Source organism: Populus trichocarpa, chromosome 4 (assembly GCF_000002775.5).
Source record: "Populus trichocarpa isolate Nisqually-1 chromosome 4, P.trichocarpa_v4.1, whole genome shotgun sequence".
Classification (NCBI taxonomy): Eukaryota; Viridiplantae; Streptophyta; class Magnoliopsida; order Malpighiales; family Salicaceae; genus Populus; species Populus trichocarpa.
Window position 1 is genome coordinate 3,094,033 of NC_037288.2, and position 25,873 is coordinate 3,119,905.

Genomic DNA, 25,873 nt, shown 5'->3' on the forward strand with positions numbered 1-25,873 from the left:
AGGTTATTAGGGTCTTATGACTTAATTGGAGATTTAGCAGGTTAACATGAGTCAATCCGATTAAATCTAGTGGATCCAATATGTTGTCATCTCAATATTTTAAAAAACATATCGTCTTGAGTTTTTTTTTTTTCAATCTATAGCCTGTAATCTTTGTGCATATCACATATAATTGTATTGTGTAATCCTTTGTTAATGAGATTAATAAAGGTTGGGAGATTTTCTTGTATTTGTTGTGTGCTTTGAGATTATTTACTTGTGTTGATTATTTGCTAACAACAAGGTAGTTGTTAGAACCTCTTTAGGTTAATGAAACACATAGTTGTAGGCAAACACAAGTGAAAGGAAAAAACAAGGCTTAGTCTAGTAGGGACTAGACTGTCACATAAGGCTAAATTTTGAGGTGGAAAATTTAACCTTGACAAATGATATCAGAGCATGATTGGTTCTAAAATCATGCAACCCAAAGTCATGGAAGTTATTCGAGAACGGTTGGTGCGTCTTGAGATTTTGATAAGGCCAGAAGAAGAGGTTGAAGAACGCTTTATCATTGATTGATTAAAGGAAGCTATGAAAAGCGTCGTAAGGGATGAAAGTTTGTACATTTCTCTTGTAGTAGAATTGAGTGAACGACTGGAAGCTGCCAAAGAAACTATCGTCATTCTAAAACGAGCAGTAACAAACATTTCTAGTGGGGTAAGTACATCTAAATCTAAAGTGCCTGAATTGAAGTCTTTCGGTAGGGCAACAAGTTACAATGAACTTGAGAATTTCTTGTGGGATATGGAGCAATACTTTAGTGTTGCAAAGATCAGTGTGGTTAAACAAGTAAATCTCACCGTGATGTATCTTAGAGGTGATGTTAAACTTTGGTGGAGGACGAGGACCAAAGAGGACTTAAGTGTTGGATGTCCCAAGATTGAGACGTGGGATCATCTTAAGCAAGAGCTGAAAGAGTAGTTCCTTCCAAACAACACATCCTGGAATGTGTGGGAGGTATTGAAAAGGCTCAAACATGAAAGGTCAGTTAGTGAGAATATTAAATCTTTCAGTTCTTTTATTCTCAACATCGAGAATATATACGAGGAGGACAAGTTATTAAACTTCATGTCTGGACTTCAACCTTGGTAAAAGATTTATCATCTGTTATTGATGTTGTGAACAGCTTGGTTGATTTTAAATCGACCACTAGAGAGGATTATGTGACTTGTCATTCGAGTTGTCTTAGAACTTGGAAAGTCGACTATATCATATCACATCAACCTCCATATAATTTTTTTTTCTGGTAGAAAACATTTGAATAACATCTCAAAATTTTATAAAGTTTTACTCGAACAAACCATAATTAAAGTTATTCATATATTTATAAGAAATTTTTATAATTTCCTTTTGAATTTGAATCCAAAATGATATAAGTATCAAGATCATAAGTAGAGATGATAATCGACTAGACAAGTTTGGATATGGCACATAAAATATACAATTCGATCAAGTCTACAATTTTTAAATTTAGTTATTAGGTGTATAATGTTTATGATATATTTAAATATAATAAAGTTATTAAGTAGAAAAATCAAATTAATGATGATGATGATGTATATTAAAAACAAAATAAAACTAATATTATTTAATTGGTCAGTTCGAATAGGTTTTACGAGTACTGAAGATCTAAGGAGCTAGCCAATCCCATCCTTCATCGAATCGGATTAAGATTCAGATTTTCTTTACAGATAAGATAAATATTATTACTTGTGCAAGGCCGATTATTGGAGGGGCTGGTGGCGTGAAATACAAACCGGGCACACGTGATTACCGGTGGGAGACCACCTCAAAGAAGGTGTCGATGGGCCTCCCATGCATGTGATTACTCCATGTTATACGTTTGTGTTTGTGGTGGCTAGCTTCATATGCACGTGTAGCCTGCCCCCATGTGTGTTTTGTGCTTGACTCTCCCCTCTCTTTTCTCATGGCTTCGAGGAGGAGGAGGAGCTTAATTTCTTCTTGCTTTTACAATGTTCCATGCCAAAACCAGGGAGGTTGCAATCAGACAAGTATTTTTCATGTTTTACACCAACATGAACCATGCTCTAACTAGCCAATAGATAGAGCTAGCTAGGGCGATGTAGTAAGGATAGGACAGAGACATCACAACATGCAGCTGGTAATCATGATGAAGATCACCAATTAGCACTTACCATAGTCATGATGATCGAGTTGTTGGATCAATCCATACGAGAAAATTTATAGCTCAATTTGGAAATTTACTTGTTGCGGCAAGACGAATTATAGCCCTATATATTATTAATCTAAAAGAACCGAAAGTTCATTGACCATGATTTGCTTGAATCAAGATTTTATAATTTCACGGCAAGTAGTGTTTCTTAACCAATTTTTCGATCATTTTAATCCGATAAAAAGAATTAATGGTTGGTTAATATGGATTTTATTTTTTATTGGAGTTTTTCCAATCAAATAGTCCCATGGAAATGGAATTTCAAAGATAATTTTGGGAGATGAAGATGTTTTTTTTAAATGAATATAGGGGATGTGTGGCAAAGGAAATGAGAGGGTTATTTCTAGCTAGTTGGCCCTCGCATACAAATTAGGACCACGAGAGCTAGCTAGCCACATGTATATGATTAAGCCACGAACAAGGCATAAATTATTAGTAAGTTTAAGCTTAAACAAATTAAATCAAATCTTAATTATTAAGGGAATGTGAAGATACAGAAATCAAACATGGTCGGTTGGTTAGGTAAAGTGACTTTGTATGGGCATTTTCGCATTATCATAAAGGACAAAACCGAATGTCTGTCGAACAATTTAGAAAGTGACACTCATTAGCTAGCTTCATAAGTAATCATAGTCAATATGAGACTAATTTAACCTATTATAACACATCTAGTCTCCTGTTTAGTTTAATTATTAATTACTACTAGCTCATTTTGACTAATCATACCAAGAATTCATCACAACTTGAAGTGTTAAACTACCTGCCCTTGAGAGGCTTGACGTGAATATGCTAATTTGTTGTCGTTCGAAGTCTGAATTCTAAGGGATTTCACGACAAAGAAGTTATTCTGTGATTGCATCAACGTTTATTGTGAATAGCTTAATTATTAAGAATTTAGTTAAAGATTCAATCTTGATGTATGAAAGCGAATTCGATCGAGAAATACTTTGATTATGAAAAATATATATTATATCTATCACCATCGCGTGCAAATGTTTGGTGGCTCTAACATTAAGAAATGGATTCGTATCATTGTCATTAACAAATTTAATATATGAGAGTGTTGATGTGAGATCTGATGATCCAAAGGTTGTAATTGAACGTGTTGCTGCGGCATTGAGAGGGGTGATGAGGGGCCTTCACGGTTGGACCACTCGTGCAATTCCAGGTTGGAGCATGGATTCTCAAGGTTGGTGTGTTTGAATGTTCAATTCGCTTAGATTCATTTCTTGGAATTATAAAATCTTCATGTTACATCATGGGTTATGACCTATCATCCTATACAATCATGGAAAGTAGTGCATGCATGATTATAAGTGCTAATTTGACAGTCAGGTGTGACATAATGGTTAAGGTCTGTTAAGTAGCATGGTCAGGTTGGGGGGGGGGGGGGGAGTTTGAAACCACGTTTTGTCACAATCATAATTTTGAAAATGCTTAGTTTCAAAAACTAGCATTAGCGTCTTACATTCATCAGCTGATCAATGCTAATGTCTGTACACGATTTGTACATAGCGGGTCATAATGATCATAAGATGTAAGATGAAAAATCCATGCATGGCTAAAGAACTGAGATGGAGTGCTGCAACTTTGAATGAACAAGTCAACAAAGGTTGTCATGATGAATAAAAGAAAACATGAACCAATTTGATACGCAATTGTCTTTATACATGCATGCATTCCTTAAACTATGTGCTGCTGTAGTCAGTTATGAAGTTTTTGATTGCTTCCATGGAAGAACCAACTAATCCATAAAATCCGAAAGTAGCTAACAACCACAACAGCTCTAACCTCATCAGAATTCGTAAATGTAAGTGTTTTGTTAAGCTTTTTCCCTTCTAGATTAACTTTTGAACATGATAATTCAGTTGATGATAATGAATTCTATCTCGCCAATGATTAATTCTTAGTGGGGGTATTTGGCAGGACTGAAGGTTTTATCAGAAAGCAGGAGTTGCTGAGAAACAACTCATGATGAAGAGAGAATATCCATCAACTTTATGAAGAATATTATTGGACTATTCTAAATTATTTGCGATAGAAACTAACCAAGCTAGTGACAAGTAGCAATTTAGTTCTTACGGGGGGCTGTGTAAGTATCAATCCTTAGTTACTTGCACACCCAGAAGTTAGGTCATGCTGGGGGACTTCTTTCCATACAGAGGTCACCATCGTATCCAGAAGCTAGCAAATTGACAACTTGAATTAAAAGGAATATTCACTGCAACATTTGGAACATTCAGATCAAGCTTAACAGCAGAATCCAATAATTGAGCTCAACCATTAACAAGTCTTTGCAAGCTGGTGAAGATCAGAAAGAAAGACGGAAGCTCAAAAATCCATCAAACTTGTGTCAAGAAAGATGCTTCAAATCAAGGGTTCCACCTACAAAAACAAAAATCAGAAAATGACCAGTTTTAGTGGAAAGCACATGAGGACCCTGTTGTCCTCAAAATATCCTTACATAGAATCACACTGTCTACTGAGATGCATGATTCTTGTTCATGAAATTATTAGCCAGTCATCTCGTTCCAAATGTGGGCTATGAATTGCTGTGGTGGCGGTGGGTCCATGTTCGTAATTCTAGAGGGGGGGCGAGAAAAGGAATATTGTTAACGAGCGAGCAGCCATGTTGCATGCACGTCTAGCTAAGAGATTAGATTTTTGTGACGATGGACAAGCACCCAATAATAGATTATTTGATCACTGAGAAAACTTAGTGTCAAAGCAGGTGGGTCCCATACTTGCTGTCGCTATTTTCCTCTTGTATGAAGTGTCAAATATTAGGTATAGCCACAAGGCTATATGTAGTACAATGTTTATCATTTATATATATATATACATACCTTCTTCGTCTTTCCCTGAATCATGGATTTTATGACATTTTACATGGGATTGTGTCCCAAGTCAAGAGGTGCCTGAGGAAGAAACCAAAACAACCATATCTACGTAGATTTCCTTTTGGATATCGAGCTAGACTTTCTTCCCAATAACTTAGAATACGTATCCATGATCTATATCAGAGAGCTGACGACTATGACATTTTAGCACAGTTATTAAATTAAAACCACATTATTTGAGAGTTGATCCAATTAATTCACCCACCTGACGAGTCAATCTATAACATGATACCTGACTATGAAAACCATTGTTGACTTTCTTAAAATATTTAAAACTGCATTATTATTTTAATTAACTTGGATACCACCGACTGTGACCCGGGCCTCGAGCTACCATGCTATTTTAGAATCCGAGAGGCGTTTGAGTTCCATGAATTTATTTATAAAACTTTGACGAACGAAATGAACGTGTAAAGCCCTGCCCTCTCGTTGCTTACTCGGGAAGTAGCTGACAGCTATAAGCTATCATGGAGGATGACGACGTGGACCACGCTATAAACTTTGACTCGGTCACTCCAGCACGGAAACCTTTTTCCTTGCGTGAAGACAACAATCAAATCCCGAATCTCGAATCGCTTCTTCCCCTGGTTTTGGCCCCCGAAGCTCTTCCATTTGTCCTCTTCTTTTAAGAGATTCCATGGAAAAAGCCATTTGATTCTGCAATAAGAAACTCAATTCCACATGAAATGTTGAAGTTTCATATAGAGAGATTCCTGTTTACTGACATGTCTCGAGCAACTTTAATTGAAATGCTAATGCACCTCCAGAATCTAGACACAGCATAGGACAAAAACTGATAGCTTTGGAAAACCAGGGCCGCTGCTGGCACTTGATATTTTATTGTTTTCAAAACCATACAACAAAGCTATGCACAGAATTCGTGAAATCATTCTTCATTCAAGAATTAACAACAAAATGCTGTAATTCTCCAGAGACTCTTGACCTCCATTTCTAATAGCCTTAGACATGACCACCTCAGAATTTGAAGTCCTTTTTCTTCGATTTCCCATCCTTGTCCTGCATCTTTCGCTTCCTCTTCTTCTCATTCTGCAAAGAGAATAAACAGTAGAGATTTCAATGTCAGAATTCATTAATGGGGGAGGTGCCTTTTGGCATGCCTGGAATGAGAGGTCTCGCCAGCCAACTCCAATATGTCATATCTTGGTTATCCAAAACTATTAAAAAAAAAAAACCATATCATTAATTTGATAAACAAGTAATATGAGCACCTCTGCAACCATGTCACTGAAATCCTCTCGTTGACTACGCAGCTTCTCCTCCTCTCTTGCTTCCTCGTATCTATCAAATTCACCAAAGTTAGAAAACGATTTTGCAGTCCATTCATGAATAGATGGCAAGCATTTACACTGGGTCCACTTACTTCGAAGGTAAAACATTATCCATAACTTCCAATTCTTCGGGTAGTAGAGTGACATCAACTCTATCTGTTTTCTGACCTCTAAGCAGATCAACCTGCATAAATAATATTGACAAGATTGATACATGTTAATTCTTACTTTTGTGCAAAGAAAACAAAAAAAATTGATTAGGTTACAGAAATAAGATTTCTCAGCTTAAATGCATAATCAAAACAGTTTCTGTAAAGCCTGGTTTTTTTTATTTGAACATTTTATGTCGCTAAATTGAACTTGCTTCAAATAGAAAAGGCCAACACAATCCCAAGTGTATTTTTTACCCTTTTGCCTGCTGCCTTGTCCTGGGTGCCCGTGTTAACCACGTATCTGAAAGCAAAATCAAGTTGAAGAATGAGAACATTAAACAAGATGACAGACTCTCAGAAAGAAAAGAAAAAAGGATTTTTCCAAGTAGCTGATTGCATACGTGTGTGTTGTTCCAAGTAAAGTCCCAGCAGCAATCTTCTCTTGTTTTTCTTCAAGGACCTTGAAGATAGGCAAAAACAAAATAGTAGTAGTAATAATATCAGAACACAATAGGCAAAACACTAAAAATACAGTGAGGTATAAACTCACATGAAACCAGTGCAATTTTGAATGGTGAGACGACTTACTTGATATAGAGGCCTCTCAGGTTCCTTTCTCTGCTGCTTACGTAGGTCGATAACATCAGGAGTCTCGACTCCAGTTGGTGTGCTGCATAATGGAAAACAAAGTCAATTCACTTAACAAAATCATGTAGCTTTCAACATGATGAAGAAAAGGTATAGGTGGACTTTAAGAAAACTGTGCGCTTAAAAGGAATGTTCAGCCATAGGATTGCAAAGGCACACAGTCACCAAATCTTGATCAACAAACTAAACAACTACACATGTAAAAGGAACAACTACATGTGAGAAGGAACAATTACACACGTACAAGGAATCAATGGCAGAATCATGCTTAGGCACACAATAACCTTGATTAACAAACAATGGACATGATTGCAAGATGCATGCGCTAATAAACATCGAGAAGTAAAGAATTCAATCCAATACCTTGAAAGGCTATCAACAGATTGAGCACCATCCTCCAACTCCTCTTCGTCAAGCTGTTCCTCCTCTTCCTCCTCCTCATCCTCCTCCTCCTCTTCTTCCTCTTCTTCTTCCTCCAAATCACCCCAATGCTTGGTCTTGTCAACTGGCTCCTCCTGAATTGGAGATCCAATAGATATTATAAATAGTAACAAGAAGAAATGCATGATGATCCAAATTACCAAGGAGACCCTAATTATAGAAAGTACCTCATAGTTGGGCTGATCTTGTATCTGGACCCCAAAAACATCTCCATATAAAGGGCGTCCATACTATTCACAATACACAAGTAAATGGGTTACGCATTGAAATAATATCAGGGTGTGACAGAAAAGAACATAATATGAAATATTTATGTGTTTTAACAAGAAAAACAGCTTACTTCATCAACAGGAGGCTTGCCCCAGCCACCAGCATGATACCCAAAGCTAGCTCCAGGAGGAATAGGAGCATTAAGTCCAGGAATTTTCAGATGTGGATACGATGGAGGAGGGCCATATCTCTAGAAGAGAATCACCGTCAATATAAAATTAAAAATATGGGTAAAGAGTGATGAGTACAACTACAAATAAGCAGCGGACTTCAACAACAAGTACAAGATGTCAGCCAATCTGACCTGCATATTAATAAGCCAGGGAGGAGGAGCACCCTCTGGCATACCAAGAGATTCTTTAAGCTCTTGAGAAAGACTGCCAGGCTTCATCTCCCTAAGTTTTACCTGCACATCAGAAGAAAAATTGGAATCACAAGTGGAATATATTATATAAATGCCACCCCAAACATTTTCATTATTTTGCAGCAACCTTAAGCCCATAGAATGAAGAAATTTTATCATGTCTTCTCACTTTTTCTTCTAAGATAACAACTATAACTGCTGCATCGAAACAAGAAGGTTGAATTTTAGCCAAGATATGGCCCATGGATAGCTGCACCTCTTCTGTAAGCAATGAGTTATTAATGATTGAACCCACCCCCCCAAAAAAGAAAAACTATCAAATTTTATTGTTTATGCAAGAAGTTCTTCAAAAGCCAAATTCATATAACCTAGACTCTAACTTTCATACTGCAGATATATCAACAGCAAGAAGTGGTTATAGAGCTTCATAACATTTACTTCATCTACTTGAAGTAGAAGATTCTCTTACAGTAGTATAACACTAAACATCTTTAGTATCAACAAAAAAAATATTAAGTATATAGAGATCTGATTTTTTAACATGGAAAAGAAACATGCGAGTGTCAAAGAAGCATAGTACCAAAAAAAATCATACCTCAAATTCTTTCCCCTCGTGATATAGGTCACCAAGTGTGGTCAGCTTTGGCTTTGTTTGATACTTGAAAAAGGCATCGTGGAGAACCTAACAAACAAAAGCATAAACAAAATAAAAAAAAATGGGCAGAGAATCATTGCAAACTCCTAAAATGAAAAGGAAATATATAAATGCAATAAACCTGATAGTCAATATCCATTTTCCCCATCTTTGGTTGCATACGCTCACGTTGCTTTTGTTTTAACTTCTTACTGTCTTCCTTTTCAATGTAAGCCTGCACAAGAAAGAAAGGTGAATAACAATTGCTGTAGAATGAGAAGAGGGATTAAGAACTTAAAATCCAGCAGGCCAAACCCTTGAAGTCCACAAGGGATTCTTCTTGACTCCACAAGAAACTAGGGCTCTTCAAATCCACAACAATGAGATAAAATAGGAAAGAAATGAAAATTCAATAGCAAAAATATTCAAAGATGGCATATTCAATAGATTCCCTCAGCAATAATTAAAATTCCAAAATTCATGTAATTGCAGAATTCTCTGTTAGTCCTGCATTAAGTGGCTCAACTTCTATTTTACATGAATATGATTAAGCTATTAATCAATAGCAAGAGTTAATTTGGAAAGTCATATTGTCATGTATTCTATTTGAAAAACAGACAGTGAAATCAGGAAATCTCAAAGGCAGCAAGAGATCAAAATCAAATCAACACTACCCATGGCTGGCATCACTCACGCCATTCAACAAGATGAGCAATAATACATCGGTTGGAAAATTGCATATTCTTGTTTAATCTCCAATGGACTCAAGTAAAAATAAATAAATATAAAAAATTAGAGCAGGAGTGGGTGAAAATACCATTGATTTGCTGAAAATCATTTTAATTGTTACATTGAGTGAAAAAAATATATATCAAAACACTATCGTGGTATTATGGAACAGCCAGGTAACTTGAACAAGCATTGGTGATCAAAATTCCAAAGAAAGAATTCTTTTTTCTGACAATAAAACAAGTAAATGAGCAGAAAAGCAAGCAGCAATGATTATTCTTCATCATGACAAGCATGATAAAGTGAAAAACTCATAGCATCAAAAGACCATCCTGGTATTATGCGAAAAACAGGTCATTTGAACAAGCATTAAGAGGAAATCAGAGAGCCAATGAAAGAATTCTGTCATGACAAGCATGAGCACGTGAAATATAACTGCAGAATTATGATTGTGAAGAGTAGCAATGAAGTTACCTGTCTGATTTTCTCAATTCCTGTTGCAGCAATAAAATCAGGAAGCTGAAAAGGTTGCTTCTCAATACCACGCTTACCCTGCAAAACAAATAGAAACTCGATGAGATACCAACTTCGGAAAAATAAGTTCTATCAGCATAATTTGACATCCACTTCACGGCATTTCAAGCTAAAAACTAAATAAATTAAATATAATGAATTAAACGAATCTAACACCAGCATTAAGCACAATGGAAAGGCATCTGAAAATTCAAAGTATATGAATTAGAACCTCAATAGTTAAAAAAAAAAAAAAAAAAAAAAACCATTGTGTATCATACAAAAGTAAAATTTTACAAGAAAAATAAAGTTTCCCAACACAAGTAACATACAAACAATCATATTATGTTGCAGATCAAGCAGCAGGAGCACTCCCTTTGGTTATTATGTGTGATGAGTTTCGGGTGACCTAAAGGAGCAACAGTTGGTTGATAAAAAATTAAACGGAGTTCAAATTTTGAAATCGAGGTTTGAAGGAAAGAAAGCTTGACCAAACTGAGAATCAGGAATGTCCTGCTGCCTGGTCTTGCAAGAAATTACGGTTCATATAATATCTAAGTCCCCAGTCACACTAGAAAATATGTTAAAAGAGATAACACTTAAGGGTCCCCTTTGCCAAACACATACAAGTCTGGGCTCCATGATTGTCACAGCCGCTCCCCTGCAAGAACCACATATATACAAATAAGAGAAGCCTCATCGAGTGTTATCTTTCCTCACCCCATCCCTAAACCTCTCATGATGTACTATGCCCATTTATCATGCATATTTTAACCCATAGAGTTCCTTTTACAAGATCCACTAACCTGCAAAAACTTCCTTTTCTGGCACCAGTGTCTAGGCACAGGAACAGTATTTCTGTATGACTTCAAAAACACTAAAAGCTTCGGGTCTGCAGAAGTTGCATCCCAGACCTGCAAACCAAATAATTTAATGAATAACCAAACATTAATGATGGCATATATTATATGATAACCAAACACAAAAGAGGAAAAATAATAAACCACTGAAACATTAAACACCAATTGTACCTCTACAACATCTGGCCTGGAGCATATCTGTTTCAAATTGGCAATTTTCATCCGTCGTTGAAGCTGAAAACCAAAACACCATTCAGTAGTGGAACAGCCATTATTCATTCTATTAATGCAATAATACCAACGACAATAATAAAGCACCATGAGAAAAGCAAACCTTTTTCTTCTTGTTTGACACGCCTTTCTCCTTTTGTTCATTTTCTTGTTCTTCATCATCTGAATCTGAGTCAGCTTTCTTCTTGGCTTCCGCATTTTGGACTGATTCATCCTTTTTATCATTCTCCTATTTAAAATGAAAGTACATGGGATTCAAAAAACTGCTTTCTTAAGGGGAAAAATGAAACAGTGATGCACAGATTTGTCAAGCAAAAAGAAAATAAAATAAAATAAAAACTAATCCTTTTACCTCGGAACCAGCACTTTGAAGGAGATTGAACTTCTCAAAGATATTCCTGAACTCATCCATGCCATCTTCTAACTCTGCCTTTTCTGGGACATACTCAATAACAACTTGGTCAACGACCTGCAAGTTTGGACAATATAAGAAGTTGCCAAGTTAAAATCTATACACCATAACTTGCATTATTTGCAATTAAATCAACATAAAAACACATAGAATCAATACAAATTCAAATCTAATTCTTCTCTAAATTAACCGAGCGATCACAAAGATGACATTTATACAAAGAAAGTCCATCTAATTATACAAAGAACAGCCAAACAAACAATGAAGTGAACCTCAGAGTGCAACTTGATTACATTTCTAAGTACAAGAAGCAATCAAGAGAAAGAAAAGGCAGCATGGGAACAGATTATAAACTCCAATTTTTCTCCCAATTGATTAAATTGGTATTTACTGTTTTCAAGGAACATCAAAATCAGTTTCACACATTGTACTATCATCTATTATTTACCGAAAACACCACGAACAGTGCTATAAATTCCTAATAATTCCTAGCAGTGTTTTCCCTCTAATAAATGTATGCTCAAAAAAATTAATACAAAGAGAGCAGCATCATCGGTACATCATGCCAACATAGGATATAAAACCCTAGCTTCAAATCAACTAAAGTACCAAAAGCAAAACCCTAATTTCACAAATTTAGACAGCAAAAACAACCAATTCACACCACAAAATCAACTAAACTACCTCAAATTATTCAATTATTCAAACAAATAGACCGCCACAATAGCATTATCAACAAAAGAAAAACCCTAGAACTAGACTACGAACCTGTTGAGGATCGGCGTTCTCCTTGGCATCATCGCCATCATCATTGGCGGTGTCGCTGTCGTATCCGTTGGCGGAAGCATCAGTAACCTGGGACTTGTTCTTCTTCTGCTTGCGTCTGCGACGACGACGTTCGTTCACTTTGGATTTCTTTGTAGAGTTAGGGTTAGCGGAGGCTAGATCTCCGTTGGAGACGACGCCGTTTTGGTACGGCAGAGTCTCTACGGTCATGATTTTTTGGTGAGGTTCTTGAACTCGAGAAGAACACTTAGAACAGATTATGCTTAATGGCGGGGTTTTTTTTTATTTTTTTGGGGAGTTGGGGGTCGAAAAAGAGTGAGGTAGTGAGGAAATTTAAGGATAGGGAAGGTGTATAAAGGACCGGGCCTGGACTGGTTGGATCACGGAGCTTTTGGACCGGGCCTTGACCTTTTAATAACGCATTGGCAACATTTCGGGAAGATGATATCCATGAAAACTCCAAAGAGTATACGTATTAGTTTCTCCTTTGAATAGATCCAAATATTAAATTGTGTTTGAAATTTTTTTAGATTTTAAATATATTTATTTAAATTTAAAATGAAATTCAAATCATAAAAAATCAGTAAAAACAAATTTAAAATAAAAATACTATAATTCCAAATAAAAATTGTTATTCCAGCTTATTATGACAATTTAATTTTACAAGTATTTTAGATAATATAATTGAATTTAATTTTATGATTTAGTATTTTATTTCCAATATAAAAATTATAATAAATTATAAATTCAATTCTATGTATGATTTGATTTGATTTTATACATGTTGCTGATTCAATTTGGTGTCTAATTAAAAAGAAATTCTGATAATTTAGTTATCACATCAAAATACATAGGTCACTAAACCAACACAATTTATTTTTTTATGAAAACAAAAATATTTAAAAAAAAATATTATTGGCTTAGTTAAATTTGACAATCATAAATTAACTAGGTTTGACAAGATTAATATTTTTTTAATATAAATTATAATATTGCTTTGTTCATTTAATAATTATAATTTTACTAGGACATCAATTTTCTTACAATAATAATAGATATTTTTCTTTATAATAAAATTCTCATATCAACTAAGAATAAATTATATTTTCGAACATTGTTTTAAAGACACGCCTCCCACGTTGATTTGAAACATTTTGAGGAATTTAAAAAAAAAATGTGAATATGGTATTAGAGTTTGAGACTGACTAGTGACTAGGACCAGTAAAGATAGGCCATCCGAATCTAGTTAAGAAAGAGATCTATAAAAACTTTATTATTGAAATCCAAATTTAAACAAATATATCCAAATTGTTTACGACATATATGTAAAAAATGCCCTAAAATCAATTTACACACTAGTTCACAAATATCCGGTCCTTAACTCTGTAAAATTACCATTCAAAAAAACCTATATCAGAAGGCAAATTCATTGTATACTTATTGTTTGGTTATCATTATGGCAATGGTTGTTTTTCAATATATTTTTTACTTGAAAATATATCAATATAATTTTTTTATTTTTTAAAATTTATTTTTGACATCAAAAAACACCAAAACACTTAATTTCAAGCAAAAACAAATTCAAAACTTTTAACAACGTCATTTCTCCCGCAAAAACAAACATGCACTTGCACATATTTCATTATTCACCATAATAGAGTAATTACAATTTTGCTATTCATAAAAAATTTAGTGGCCTTGGTATTGGGGTAATTCGGTTATTTTACATGGCCCATTAGTTATTACCAAATAGATTGGGGGTGGAATTATCTTTTATTTTAAAAAAAACACCGTGAAATCACTAATTTACCCTTAAAAAAAAAAGAATAACACTACCATCTAGGAGCTTTTAGTTTTTTCACATCTTTAGCAAAGTAAAATAACTCATTTGCCTTTAGAATTATAATTTTTATAGCTTGCATTAAAGGGCTTTCTAGTCTTTTCAACTTAGCTTTTTTTATTATTATCAAGTTAGTTGAGGCAATTTGATTTTTTAATAAATATAAAATATTATTAAATTGAAAAAGTGGTTGGCACGTGTTGGGAGGAGCCCTCGGCCTTCTAGTGGTGAGCGTAATGTCTTCTAGTGGCCACAACAAACCTTTCCACTGTGTCGTTAGAATCTTCACAACGTTTTCTTTCTAGTAGTGCGACATGTGGAGATGGTGGTGAGTAGGATTGTCGTCGATGGAGCTCTTTTTTTTCCTTTTTTCTCTCTCCTCCCTTTGAAAATTGCATTGGTCATATAAAATCTCATAGTTGTCCATTTAGTTATTAATATTTCAACTTCGATCCTTTTGCAAAAGTTTTTTATTTTCAATTTCATCATTTAATCTTAATTTTTTATATATTATTTTTTTTCAATTTGGTCATTATTCTTTTGATTTCTAATTTTTTCACCCTTTTGTACAATTTTGATTTCAATTTAATTTTGTTCTTCAATCTAAATTTATGATATATTATTTTTTTCCAATCTCATCCTCATTCTTTTGATTTTTTTTATCCTTTTGTTATATTGATTTTTCTTTTTAATTTCACCCTTCAATTGAAAATCCATGGTTGTCCTCTAATTTGTTTTTTCTTTAATTTTGTTCCTTGTACTTTTAATAACTATTTTTGGTTTGGATCCTTTTGTATAATTACTTTTTTTTTTATCGATTTTATCATTTAATATTTGATTAGTTGGGGATTAAGATTCATAGTTTTCCTGTGTATGGTACTTCCAGTCAAATAACCCGGGTCATGAATTTAAAAAGTTAACGTGGGTTGACATCTTTGTTTTCTTTTCTTTTCTTTTCTGATTTCATCGCTTGATATTGGATTTTTTTATAAAAAAAAGGCTTTGTGCTCATCTTAGATTTCTTTCCTATTAGGTTTATCTCGATCTCATGACTTGACCCGTGGGTTTCGCATATTAGTTTAGGTTGACTCATTTTTTATTACCTAGGTTACATGTCTATCATGCAAACTCGGGTTGACTTGAGTTTTTTCTTTCTTTCTTTACCCAATTTTGTCTTTCCATATTTAATTGGTTGAAAATTAAATTATATTTTTTTTACCCTTTTGAAAAAAGGTTTCTTTCCCAAGTTATCGCGATCACTTTTTTTTAAAATTTTGCTTTATTTACTATCGTGGCTTATTGTTTAATATCTATTTAAAATATAACCAACTTATTTGACATAGTCAAGTCTATAACTATTGTCGTAGATTTTTCTTTGTTCTTTTAAAACGTGTTTGTGACATCTAAATATTATTTTTTATGAAAAACATAATTCAACCCCTCAACATAGCGCGACTCACTTCTAGTTAATAATTAAATTTAAAAGGACGGTTTGGAAAATTCTACTAAAAGAGTTTCATTAATATTTTATTATGATCAAATTTGTTTCATGATAATAAATCACTAATTTCACTTATTATATTACTACCATTGATCTTTATAATAGCACTAGATTTGTGGCCCACACTTCACCACGGGCTGATCAATTTTTGTTTTGTGTAAATACAAAAAGCTAAGAAAAAACATTTGAGACCAAAATCACCGGTTCAATTAGTAATTTAAATAATTGAATAAAAATATAACAGTAACAAATAAAATAGCAAAACAATGATAACAAAAAAGAGGTAAAAAAATTGACATTAGCCCATTCAAGGTTTGAAAAAACCAATGTTTAAGGTTGAAAATGAAAAAAAAACCAGAAAAAAAAATCTTAGTTTAACTTGGTTAACTTACAAACTCCATAAGAATGAACATAGAATTGGGATAACTTCATAAAAAGAAAAGCAAGAAAAAAAGGATCGGTTGAAAGAAAAGGGAAAAAAAAGTATAAAGATCCATTTTCAATACATAAATGTTGAATGATGAAATTAAAATAAATAAATTTAAAAATGACAAAAAAAAACAAACTCAACTCGCATTAATTTTTGAAACTAGTGTTTCTGACCATGAATCCAAGACTAACCCTATAGAAGTTCAACTGGAAAAAAAATAACAAGTCAAAATTCTAAAACAAAAGGGGGAAAACACCAGCTTGAAAAAAGAAGAAAAACTAAACATACCCGAGCAAACTTTTTAAACTTAGTTGAATCTTAAAAACTTGCAACTAGTAAAATCCCGGACTTTAGCTGAATTAAGAAGCTTAATTCTAAACCAATTTAATTTTGAAGGATGAAATTGTGATAAAAAAATATTAATTTCAAAAACTTGCAAAGGCAAGAAAGATAACACTAAAAAAATTTGGGGATCAAATTTGATATAAAAAAAACTCCATAAGGATGAAATTTAGAAAAAAAATTCCAAAAAATGACCCTAAACAAAACAAATAGCAATAAAAAAAATTAGAGATCAAATTTAAAAGATAAAAAAATAGAAGATGGTGAAATTGAAAAAAAAATGTAATTTTATGATGTAAGCGTGTTTTTATTTTTAAACGTGACTTGGAACAAAGACACAACTGAGGAAAAAAGCCTAATATATGGACAAACCATTAAAAATCAAGAAGAGAAACACAAAAAAAATGCACAGTTTAAAAGAATCATATAAAAGACAGATGAACAAAAAAAAAACCTAACCACACTAATGATATAAAAGTTGAATGACAAAACAAAATAAAAAAACATCATCTTTAAAATAGGGGAAAACCCAAAATAAACTTGGACAAATCTTCTAAACCTGTGAAAATATTTCAAACTCGCAACCCATTAAATCCTAAACCCTAGCTGAAATAAGAAACTCAATTCCTCACCAATTTAATATTGATTAGTCAAAGTAAATCCAACAAAGAGCAGCAATTAAAAAAAAACCAAAGAAAACCCCGATCATTTTTAAAATCAATGGAAAATCATAGAGAGAAAAAATGAATAATTTTTTTAATAATATTATCTCAAATAAAATAAATAGCAATGAAAAGAATGAAAACTAAATTTAAAAGAAGAATAAAATAAACGGGGATGAAATAGAAAAAGAATCACAACCTTATAAATTGTTAAAAAGAAAATCATTTCAAATATTGAAGGAATGGATCAGAACAAAATGTAAATTTAAAGAACCATAAAAAAAAAATCAAAGACTAGTAAAGAAAAAGACTTTAGATAACAGGGTCATTTTCAAAACCAAAATATTTTTTCATAGAAAGCAAGCTAAAAAAATAGGATTCAATATTCAATTGAATAAAAATTAAAGGATGAAACAAGAAAAAAAAAAACTTAGACAGAGGGAAAAAAGCTAAGCAAACCCGCACAAACATCTCAAACTTGGTTAAATCTTTAGAACTCGCAACCTGTTAAACCATGGATCTACGTCCAACCAAGAAGTTTATTGTGAACCAATCTAAAAATATCAATTTTAAAAACTTGTCAAAGCAAAAAAATTCATAATAAAAATAACAAGGATTAATTTGACAGGAAAAAAAAACCAAAGGAGGGTCAAATCGTAAAATAAAATCAATTTAAAAAATGATTCCATACAAAAAAATATCACTAAAAAGAAAAGGGATCAAATTTGAAATATGAAAAAACTTAAGAGGGGTGAAATTAAAAAGGCATGCCAATTTAAAAAATTACTCAAGATAAAAAAATCATAATAAAAAGAAAAATGACCAAATCTAAAGAATCAATAAATTAAAGGGTCGTTCTTGAATTATTAAGGGCATGACATGAAAATATAGGTTAGGAGAGAGAGAATAAGAGGGGAAAATGGTTGTCGACACCAAATCGCTGTAAATCTTAGGACATGCTCCGTCTCATCGGGTCAAGGGTGCCATAAACTTTTAAAAACCATCTCGAAAGACGATGTTTGGTTGTTAGACGACCCCCCACAAGTTGCCAGAACAATACAAGAGCCACTAATATGCACCAAGAAGTCTTTTTTAAAATTATATTTAATAAATATAATTTACATCAATACCCATGAGTACCTTTGGCATGTACTATAAAAACAATATAAAATAACAAAAAACCTTAGGGTGAGAGTTTTGTTGGTTTTATCTTTAAAGGCTTCAAAGTAATTACACTATTCTAAAAAAATAAAAATGCAAAAATATCTATGAGTAGTAGATATTAAATTATTTTATTCTAGGGTTAAATTAATAGATTTACCATATAAAATAAAATAAAATTACCTAGGGGGAGAAAAAAACCGGTTAAACTGGGGGGGGGGATAACAAAAAATACCAAACCAAGAAAAAAATATCAAATTAGCCGATTAGAAAAAAAATCTGGTTTGATTTTGATTTTAAAAATAAAAAATTGATTGAACCGAACTGAATCAATTCAAACAACATTGGACCAAGTTGAAAACCGAGTATAAATACTAAGTTTTCTTCTAACCCTGAAGCATAAGTCAAACCCACCTCGAACAACGCCCCTCCCTCAAGCTTTCTCTCAATTTTTCTGTCACCCCAAAGGTTTTTCGTCTATCTCTTGTTCTCTTCTTTGTAGCCTTCATTGTTGGTTGCTTTCTCTATCTGCTAGTCTCTATCTTTAGGTAACAATAACTTTTCTCCTTCTTCTACTTATTTTTTCTTGTCATTCACTTTCTCTATCAGTTCACTCTGGTATTGTTTTATAACATTGAGGGAAAGTGTGAAGTATAACTGAATGTATTTGGATTTTATTTTATGTTGTGGAATTTCTTCTCTGATTGGAGATTTGAGGAACTAGAAGGACAGTTAGAATAGGGATTTTACATCAATTATAAGGCTTTTAAAAACCCATAAAAGCCCATCAAAACTCAAAAGTGCACAAAAAGCCTAAAAAAGTTGCAAAAAGAAAAAAAAAGCCTAAAAAATAAAATCAATTTTTCCTCCAATTAACCTAACCAAACATAACCAAAACTAGTCAACTTGAACTACTTTTGGTTTTTATTTTTTTTTTAAATCGATTTGGTTATTTTTTAAAGAAAAATCGAACTGAATTGAAAATGCTCACCTTTAAAATTACCGATTCAACCCTATATAATATAAAAAAGACAATTAGGTGAAAAAATCACTTTGCCTTCTCTAATATCTAGTTCAAATGGTTTTTTTTTTCAAGAGATATTTTTTTTGTTCAAGGATGACATTGTAATTACATTATTCAAATGAATATAAAGTTGAGTCCTAGGCTAGAATAAAATCTCTCTCACCTTTATATATATATATTTTTTTAATTGTAGAAACCCTTTTTTAAGTACACCATTTTTAAAATTTTATACACCTTAGAAGTACATTTAATTAAATATTGATAATAATATATTATATAAAATAAAAAAGAACAAGATGATAATTTTCCCAATATTTTAGAATTTAAAAAACAACAACCATAACAATGATATCTTCTTATGAATTCTATATTATTAAGCAAACACAAAAACTATAAATTCTTTAAAATGACCTAATAGGTCCAATGTTATGTTGTGGGTTGGGTTAAATTTTTTTAACATAAAAAAAGATATTTAGGCGAGCCAGTGTTTTTAAAGAAGTAAGAAAAATCTGAGACCCGGGTCATTGACTTGATTGGGTTTACTAAGCTCGATTAATTTAATAGTATGATTTATATAAAAAAAAACATTGACGTTGAAATAAGGTAAAAAAGGCAATAATTGACTATAAAAAATGAGTTGCCAATATCATACCCGAAAAGGAAAGAAAAAAAAATATGTTAAAGACTTACCGTCACTTTGTCGTGCATATCACCTCATCACCAGAAAAAGCTCACCAAGATGATTCTAACGTCACCACAAAAGACTGCATGACGGTACTTAAAGAAGTTGCACATGTCATCAGAGCAATGACCCATAAAACAAACTAAACAAAATATCTTAAAGTGAGCATCTCATGCTTATATTTAATCAATCAATTTAATTTAATTAAAAAACAATTTTTTTAGAAAAATAACAAATAAAAAGACCCGAGAAAACCCGTGTCATTTTCAAAATTAGTGAAAAATATTATAGAAAGCAAATAAAAAAAATAATAGAGTCCAATTTCCTATTAAATAAATATTGAAGAATTAAATTGAAAAAACACGAGTTTTTTTTTTAAAAAATGAGTAAATCATTTAATTCCCAATCAATTAATAATAACAAATAAATCCAAAAAATCATGCCACCCCAAATAGGCATTTCATTGGTTTTTACCGAGAATTAAAAAAAAAAGAGAGTCATTACTCTACACCAATTCATAGTACAATAAAGTCTTAATCAATAATAACACACTTATTCGTTTCAGTTTTTCTTTTAATTTACTCGGGAATTACTTTTTTTTATATATATATAAATCTAGTCCAAAAGTGAAAAAAAGACGCTTCTAAAACCTCACATATTACTTATGAAAAAGAACTTAAAAATGAAACGTTATTTCCATCTATGCAAGTGAAAAGAAGTTTCATTTTTAATCCACTTTTTACCTATTTTTCTATAATCAAACACCAATTAAATAAGATTTTTACCAAATCAAGCTTATATTCTTAAAAATCGGATATATTTTTTTTACATCATAAACCCAACAAGTCAGCAAGGCAAAATAAACCAATGGTATCCTTCCAACTCGAAACTCACTAATTTTTTCTAATTCTTGGAAAATTGATTTGCATATTAAATATAATAATTCCCACCTTCAAATGCAAAATGATGCATGCACTCCCCCGTAAAACCTTCCACGGAGAATAATCAAATCTCCTACCGACGCTGGACACGGCTTAAATATTGAAAATTCCCTGTTGGCCAGTCAATTTGCTAGTCCGGACCGTTCTATTGACTCCACGTGTCATTATATCACTGGTTGCTTACGACAAGAAGAAGACTTTCGGACAGAAAGGAAGTTCAACTCATCTGTCATTTTTGGATTGCCTCGACGTTGCTTGCAATGGAAAAAACAGGCAAAATAGGGCCCTCAGTTTGACAACAATTTTCCACATTGAATCTTATACTATGAAAATGTACATTCAAATCCCTAAATTTTAGTAACCCGTGGCTGGCATGGTAGTTGATTGAGATTTGCCTGGGTATTCAATTTCGGGTCGAGCATGTTTGATATTGTGTTGTAAGTTGTTTTTTAAAGTATTTTTTGTTTGGAAATACTTTAAAATAATATATTTTTTATTTTTATTATCAATACATTAAAACGATAAAAAAAATTAAAAAATTAATATGAAAATAAAAAACTCAAAATATTTAAAAAATATAGTTTATTATCATCTTATATCAGCAAAGATCGAGGAAATGATATGGAAAAAGTCATGAATAATAAATTTGTTATAAGTAAAACAAAAGTTCTCATAAATTATTTTATCTTTCAAAATCAATCACAATTACAACAATGCTCAGATCAGCGAGTGAAAGGGGAGGGCAAATTAGAAATTAAGGACTCTCACAAATATTATAATAGTACAAGGCTCAATATGGAATAAGTGTCAAAGTACGGGGATGAGAAATTGGCATTAAACCCTTGACATTCACCTAAAGTGATATACGACCAAGACAAACATAGGACCCCACATCTAGCCATCTCTTAGTTTTCGCAAACGTGGTTCTTTCTTACCAGATCTAAAAACCGTAAACCTCGGAGAGAACATAAACACAACAGTCGTGTTTCTCTTCTCCACACTGCTGCTCTCTCTCTCTGCATCCTCATTGACAAACAAGTGAAGAAAATAAAGAGGTGGAGAGAGTCCAAACTGTATAGAGAGAAACACAACATTTTGAATTTTTGTTTTTTTGATAAATACCATTTTGAATGTTATTAACGTGTAGGTGAATATAAGGAGAGATGGGGGTGCAAGAAAATGGGAATGGGATTGTGGGGGGAAAGAACAAGTACAAGAGGATGGATTCTGATGCGTTAGAAGAAGATATTGTGTTGTCAAATAATCTTCAAGATCAAGAGGGTGTTTTTGTTGAGAAAAGGGATACAAGGATTTATCTTCTTGCCTGTGCTATCTTTGCATCTCTCAATTCTGTACTTTTGGGATATGGTTAGTGTGTTGATCTTTTTTTGTTTTAACTTGATCTGTTGGTCTTGTGTTTGATCTGCTTGAATTTTGGATACCCAATTTAGCATTTTTCGTGTATATTTTTCTCTCTAATTTATTTGTGTTTTCATAGCTTTTGTGTCTTTCTCTGATTTGTTTATTAGTTGAAAGCATATGCAAAATCAAATTCTGAACTTCATTGGTTGTAAATTCAATGCGGCTCTTAGGTTTGTCTGATTTTTTATACGAGCACTGTAAAACACAGGATATTTTGTGTAAGTGAACATAGTAATTTTACTGAACTAATAGGAAAATGTCTGGTGAGAAGCTCAAGCTAGAAATTTGTAGGTTGGAATGCACATTTGTGGAAAAAAAATTCTTACCAGAGGGATGTAAGTAAACTATTAAGATGGTTAATTCTTATGTGCAGATTACTTATCTAGTTTATGGATGCAATTTGTTATACTTGAAGATGATCGATGTGAGTAAAATAATCCTAGGCTGTCTAAAGGGATTCTATTGGCAAAATACCATCTTGCAAAATTTGTTGATATTTGTGGTTAATTACTTAAGAGATTTGAAAATAACTTACTTTGCTGAAAGCCTGGAACATCTAATATTGTTATCCAAATGAAGGATGATGGTTTTAGGCCGTGAACATATGCACAAGCGAGGTTTTTTTAATCTTTGTATTTATTTATTCACTTGAGACAAGATTTACAACCGACATGCATGAGGCATGTTGTTACTTGTTATAGAAGAGAATCTGTTTGACTATAGTCCAAAGTTCTAATTTGTAATCCATCATTGTGACTGCAGATGTGGGTGTTATGAGCGGAGCAATTTTATTCATCAAAGAAGATCTTAAGATATCTGAGGTACAAGAAGAAGTTCTTGTTGGAATTTTAAGCATAATTTCGCTTTTGGGTAGTTTAGCTGGAGGAAAAATGTCAGATGCCATCGGTCGCAAGTGGACGATAGCCTTCGCAACATTTGTTTTTCAGTCAGGAGCTGCTGTAATGGCTCTTGCTCCTTCGTTTACAATTCTGATGACAGGAAGACTCTTGGCTGGCGTGGGGATAGGCTTTGGGATCATGATAGCGCCAGTGTACATTGCAGAGATATCACCCACTGCTGTTAGGGGATCCCTCACCTCCTTTCCTGAAATTTTTATAAATCTAGGAATCCTTCTTGGATACATTTCCAACTATGCTTTTTCAGGACTACCAGTACATATAAACTGGAGGGTTATGCTTGGCATAGGAATTCTTCCCTCAATCTTTATGGGAGTTGCTCTGTTTGTGATCCCTGAATCCCCAAGGTGGTTGGTGGGGCAGAACAGAATCGAAGAAGCAAGAGCTGTGCTGTCAAAAACGAATGATAGTGAAAAAGAAGCGGAGGAAAGATTGGCTGAGATACAACTGGCTGCTGACCTTGCTAATTCTGAGAAGCATGAAGCAAAGGCAGTGTGGCAAGAATTATTAAAACCTTCACCTGCAGTTCGAAAGATGCTGATTACTGGTTGTGGAATACAGTGTTTCCAACAAATTACAGGTATTGATGCAACAGTCTACTATAGCCCCACGATTTTTAAGGATGCTGGGATCAAGAGCGAGACTCATCTACTTGCTGCAACTGTTGCTGTTGGGTTTACCAAAACTATTTTTATCTTAATAGCTATATTTCTCATTGACAAAGTGGGTAGAAAACCTTTGCTTTACATAAGCACCATTGGAATGACTGTCAGCTTGCTTTCTCTGAGCCTTACTCTATCTTTCATGAGTGATGAGAAATTTGGGATTGAATTGGCAATTTTATCAGTCTGTGCGAATGTAGCATTCTTCTCTGTAGGTATTGGGCCTATTTGTTGGGTTTTGTCATCTGAAATCTTCCCTCAAAGGCTTCGAGCTCAAGCATCAGCTCTCGGGGCAGTGGGCAGTAGGGTCAGTAGTGGTGCCGTTTCTATGTCCTTCCTCTCAGTGTCTGCTGCAATCACAGTTGGAGGAACCTTCTTTGTATTTTCATTGATTTCAGCTCTTTCTGTTGCTTTTGTCCATACATGTGTCCCGGAAACAAAAGGCAAGTCTTTGGAGCAAATTGAAATGATGTTTCAAGATGAAGGAGAGTTGCAAAGAGGTGAAGTGGAATTGGGAGATGTAGAAGTACAGAGACTGGTGCAGAAAGAATGAATGGGTAGCATGCTTGTTTCACCCACAAACTTCATAGAGGCTTGTAATACTAAAAACTAGTTTAGGCTAAAAGCATTATTTGGACATCCTGCGAATTCAATAAAGCTGATCGCAAAATTCTTTTTCAATACACTATTTTACCATGGATAATAGTTACACAACCATGGAGCTTAATATACAGTTGCTTATTAATCCAAATCATTGAGATTATTCATCTTGTCATCTGCTTCTATCTATGTAAGATCTCGTAAAGACCACCCTAATCCCTGCTCAGGAACGTAAATCTTGGATGAAAACAAGATTGTACCCCAGTGAAGTATTGAGAATCTGGGCTATGAAGATGCTGCTGCTGCAATCCCGGCATTTTTCTGGTTAGTCTTTTGATAGTTGGAAGTTAATTGGTAATTCAGACCAAAGTTAATTGGTAATTCAGACCAAAGTTATTAAATCAGCCTGGCATAGGTCATGGGTTAGGTAAGGTAAATTAACTTGATTGACTCAGTTCAATAAAAAAAAATTGAAATGATATTTTTTTTAAAAACCTCAAATTAGGTTTTGTTTTGTTTTTTTTTTTTTTTTGTAATAAACCTTAAGTTGAAATGAAATGACTTCGTTTGAAATGGCCGAACCCTAACGGATAATCATAAATGATATCCATTTTACATTTTAAAACATGAGAAAGATGCATTTTTTTTTTTTATGAAAATATGTTTGGAAAACTTTTAGGATTTAGCGGTATACATGAAAACAAATCATTATTTATTTATTTATTTTTAAGAAGAAATTGATTTGAAGATTTTTTTGAGATTTTTTTATTTTAAAAATCTTTTAGAAACGTTTCAGAGAAAACCATGTATTTTAATACCGGATCTGTATCTTACAGTGTAAATATACGGTCAGATATTATGCAAAATTGTAAGAAAAACATGTGAGAAAATCACAATTTTTTAAAAGGATCCTTGGAGTTTTTTGTTTTTTAATAATATATAATAATATTATTATATTATTATAACTATTACTATACTGGGCTGGGCATGACAACTATATGAGTCGAGCCCGTCTTGGTTGGGCCGAATCGGCCCAACAGATCTTTTTTAGGGGGTGGGTTGGACCCGGCCCACCAATCTAGGCTGGGCCAAATCAGGTCCGGCCCACATGAAGAGTTAATTAAATGGTAGAACGTGAACAATAGTTCACATTCTGCATGCAACCAAAATTTACAGACCGTAATGAGAAGTGGGGGGTGGAAGGAGGAGGAGCTCACTTGGCATAGG

General features: G+C 33.2%; 2 protein-coding genes across 2 annotated transcripts; one reads left to right on the plus strand and one right to left on the minus strand.

The window, feature by feature from the left end:
- Positions 1-5,808: 5,808 nt before the first annotated feature.
- Positions 5,809-12,779, minus strand: LOC7490813 (uncharacterized). The gene is made up of 18 exons (XM_002305646.3): positions 12,445-12,779; positions 11,617-11,733; positions 11,368-11,493; positions 11,205-11,267; positions 10,980-11,087; positions 10,135-10,212; positions 9,074-9,166; positions 8,893-8,979; positions 8,238-8,339; positions 8,004-8,123; positions 7,831-7,893; positions 7,586-7,737; positions 7,163-7,244; positions 6,976-7,034; positions 6,830-6,875; positions 6,515-6,606; positions 6,363-6,432; positions 5,809-6,180 (listed from the first exon to the last, which is right to left on the minus strand). The coding sequence occupies exons 1-18, from the start codon at positions 12,670-12,672 to the stop codon at positions 6,109-6,111; spliced, it is 1,758 nt and encodes a 585-aa protein (XP_002305682.1). The 5' UTR covers positions 12,673-12,779; the 3' UTR covers positions 5,809-6,108.
- A 9,161-nt stretch (positions 12,780-21,940) lies between these two features.
- Positions 21,941-24,727, plus strand: LOC7490814 (probable polyol transporter 4). Its single transcript, XM_002304980.4, has 2 exons — positions 21,941-22,413; positions 23,230-24,727. The coding sequence occupies exons 1-2, from the start codon at positions 22,209-22,211 to the stop codon at positions 24,597-24,599; spliced, it is 1,575 nt and encodes a 524-aa protein (XP_002305016.2). The 5' UTR covers positions 21,941-22,208; the 3' UTR covers positions 24,600-24,727.
- The last annotated feature ends 1,146 nt before the right edge of the window (positions 24,728-25,873 follow it).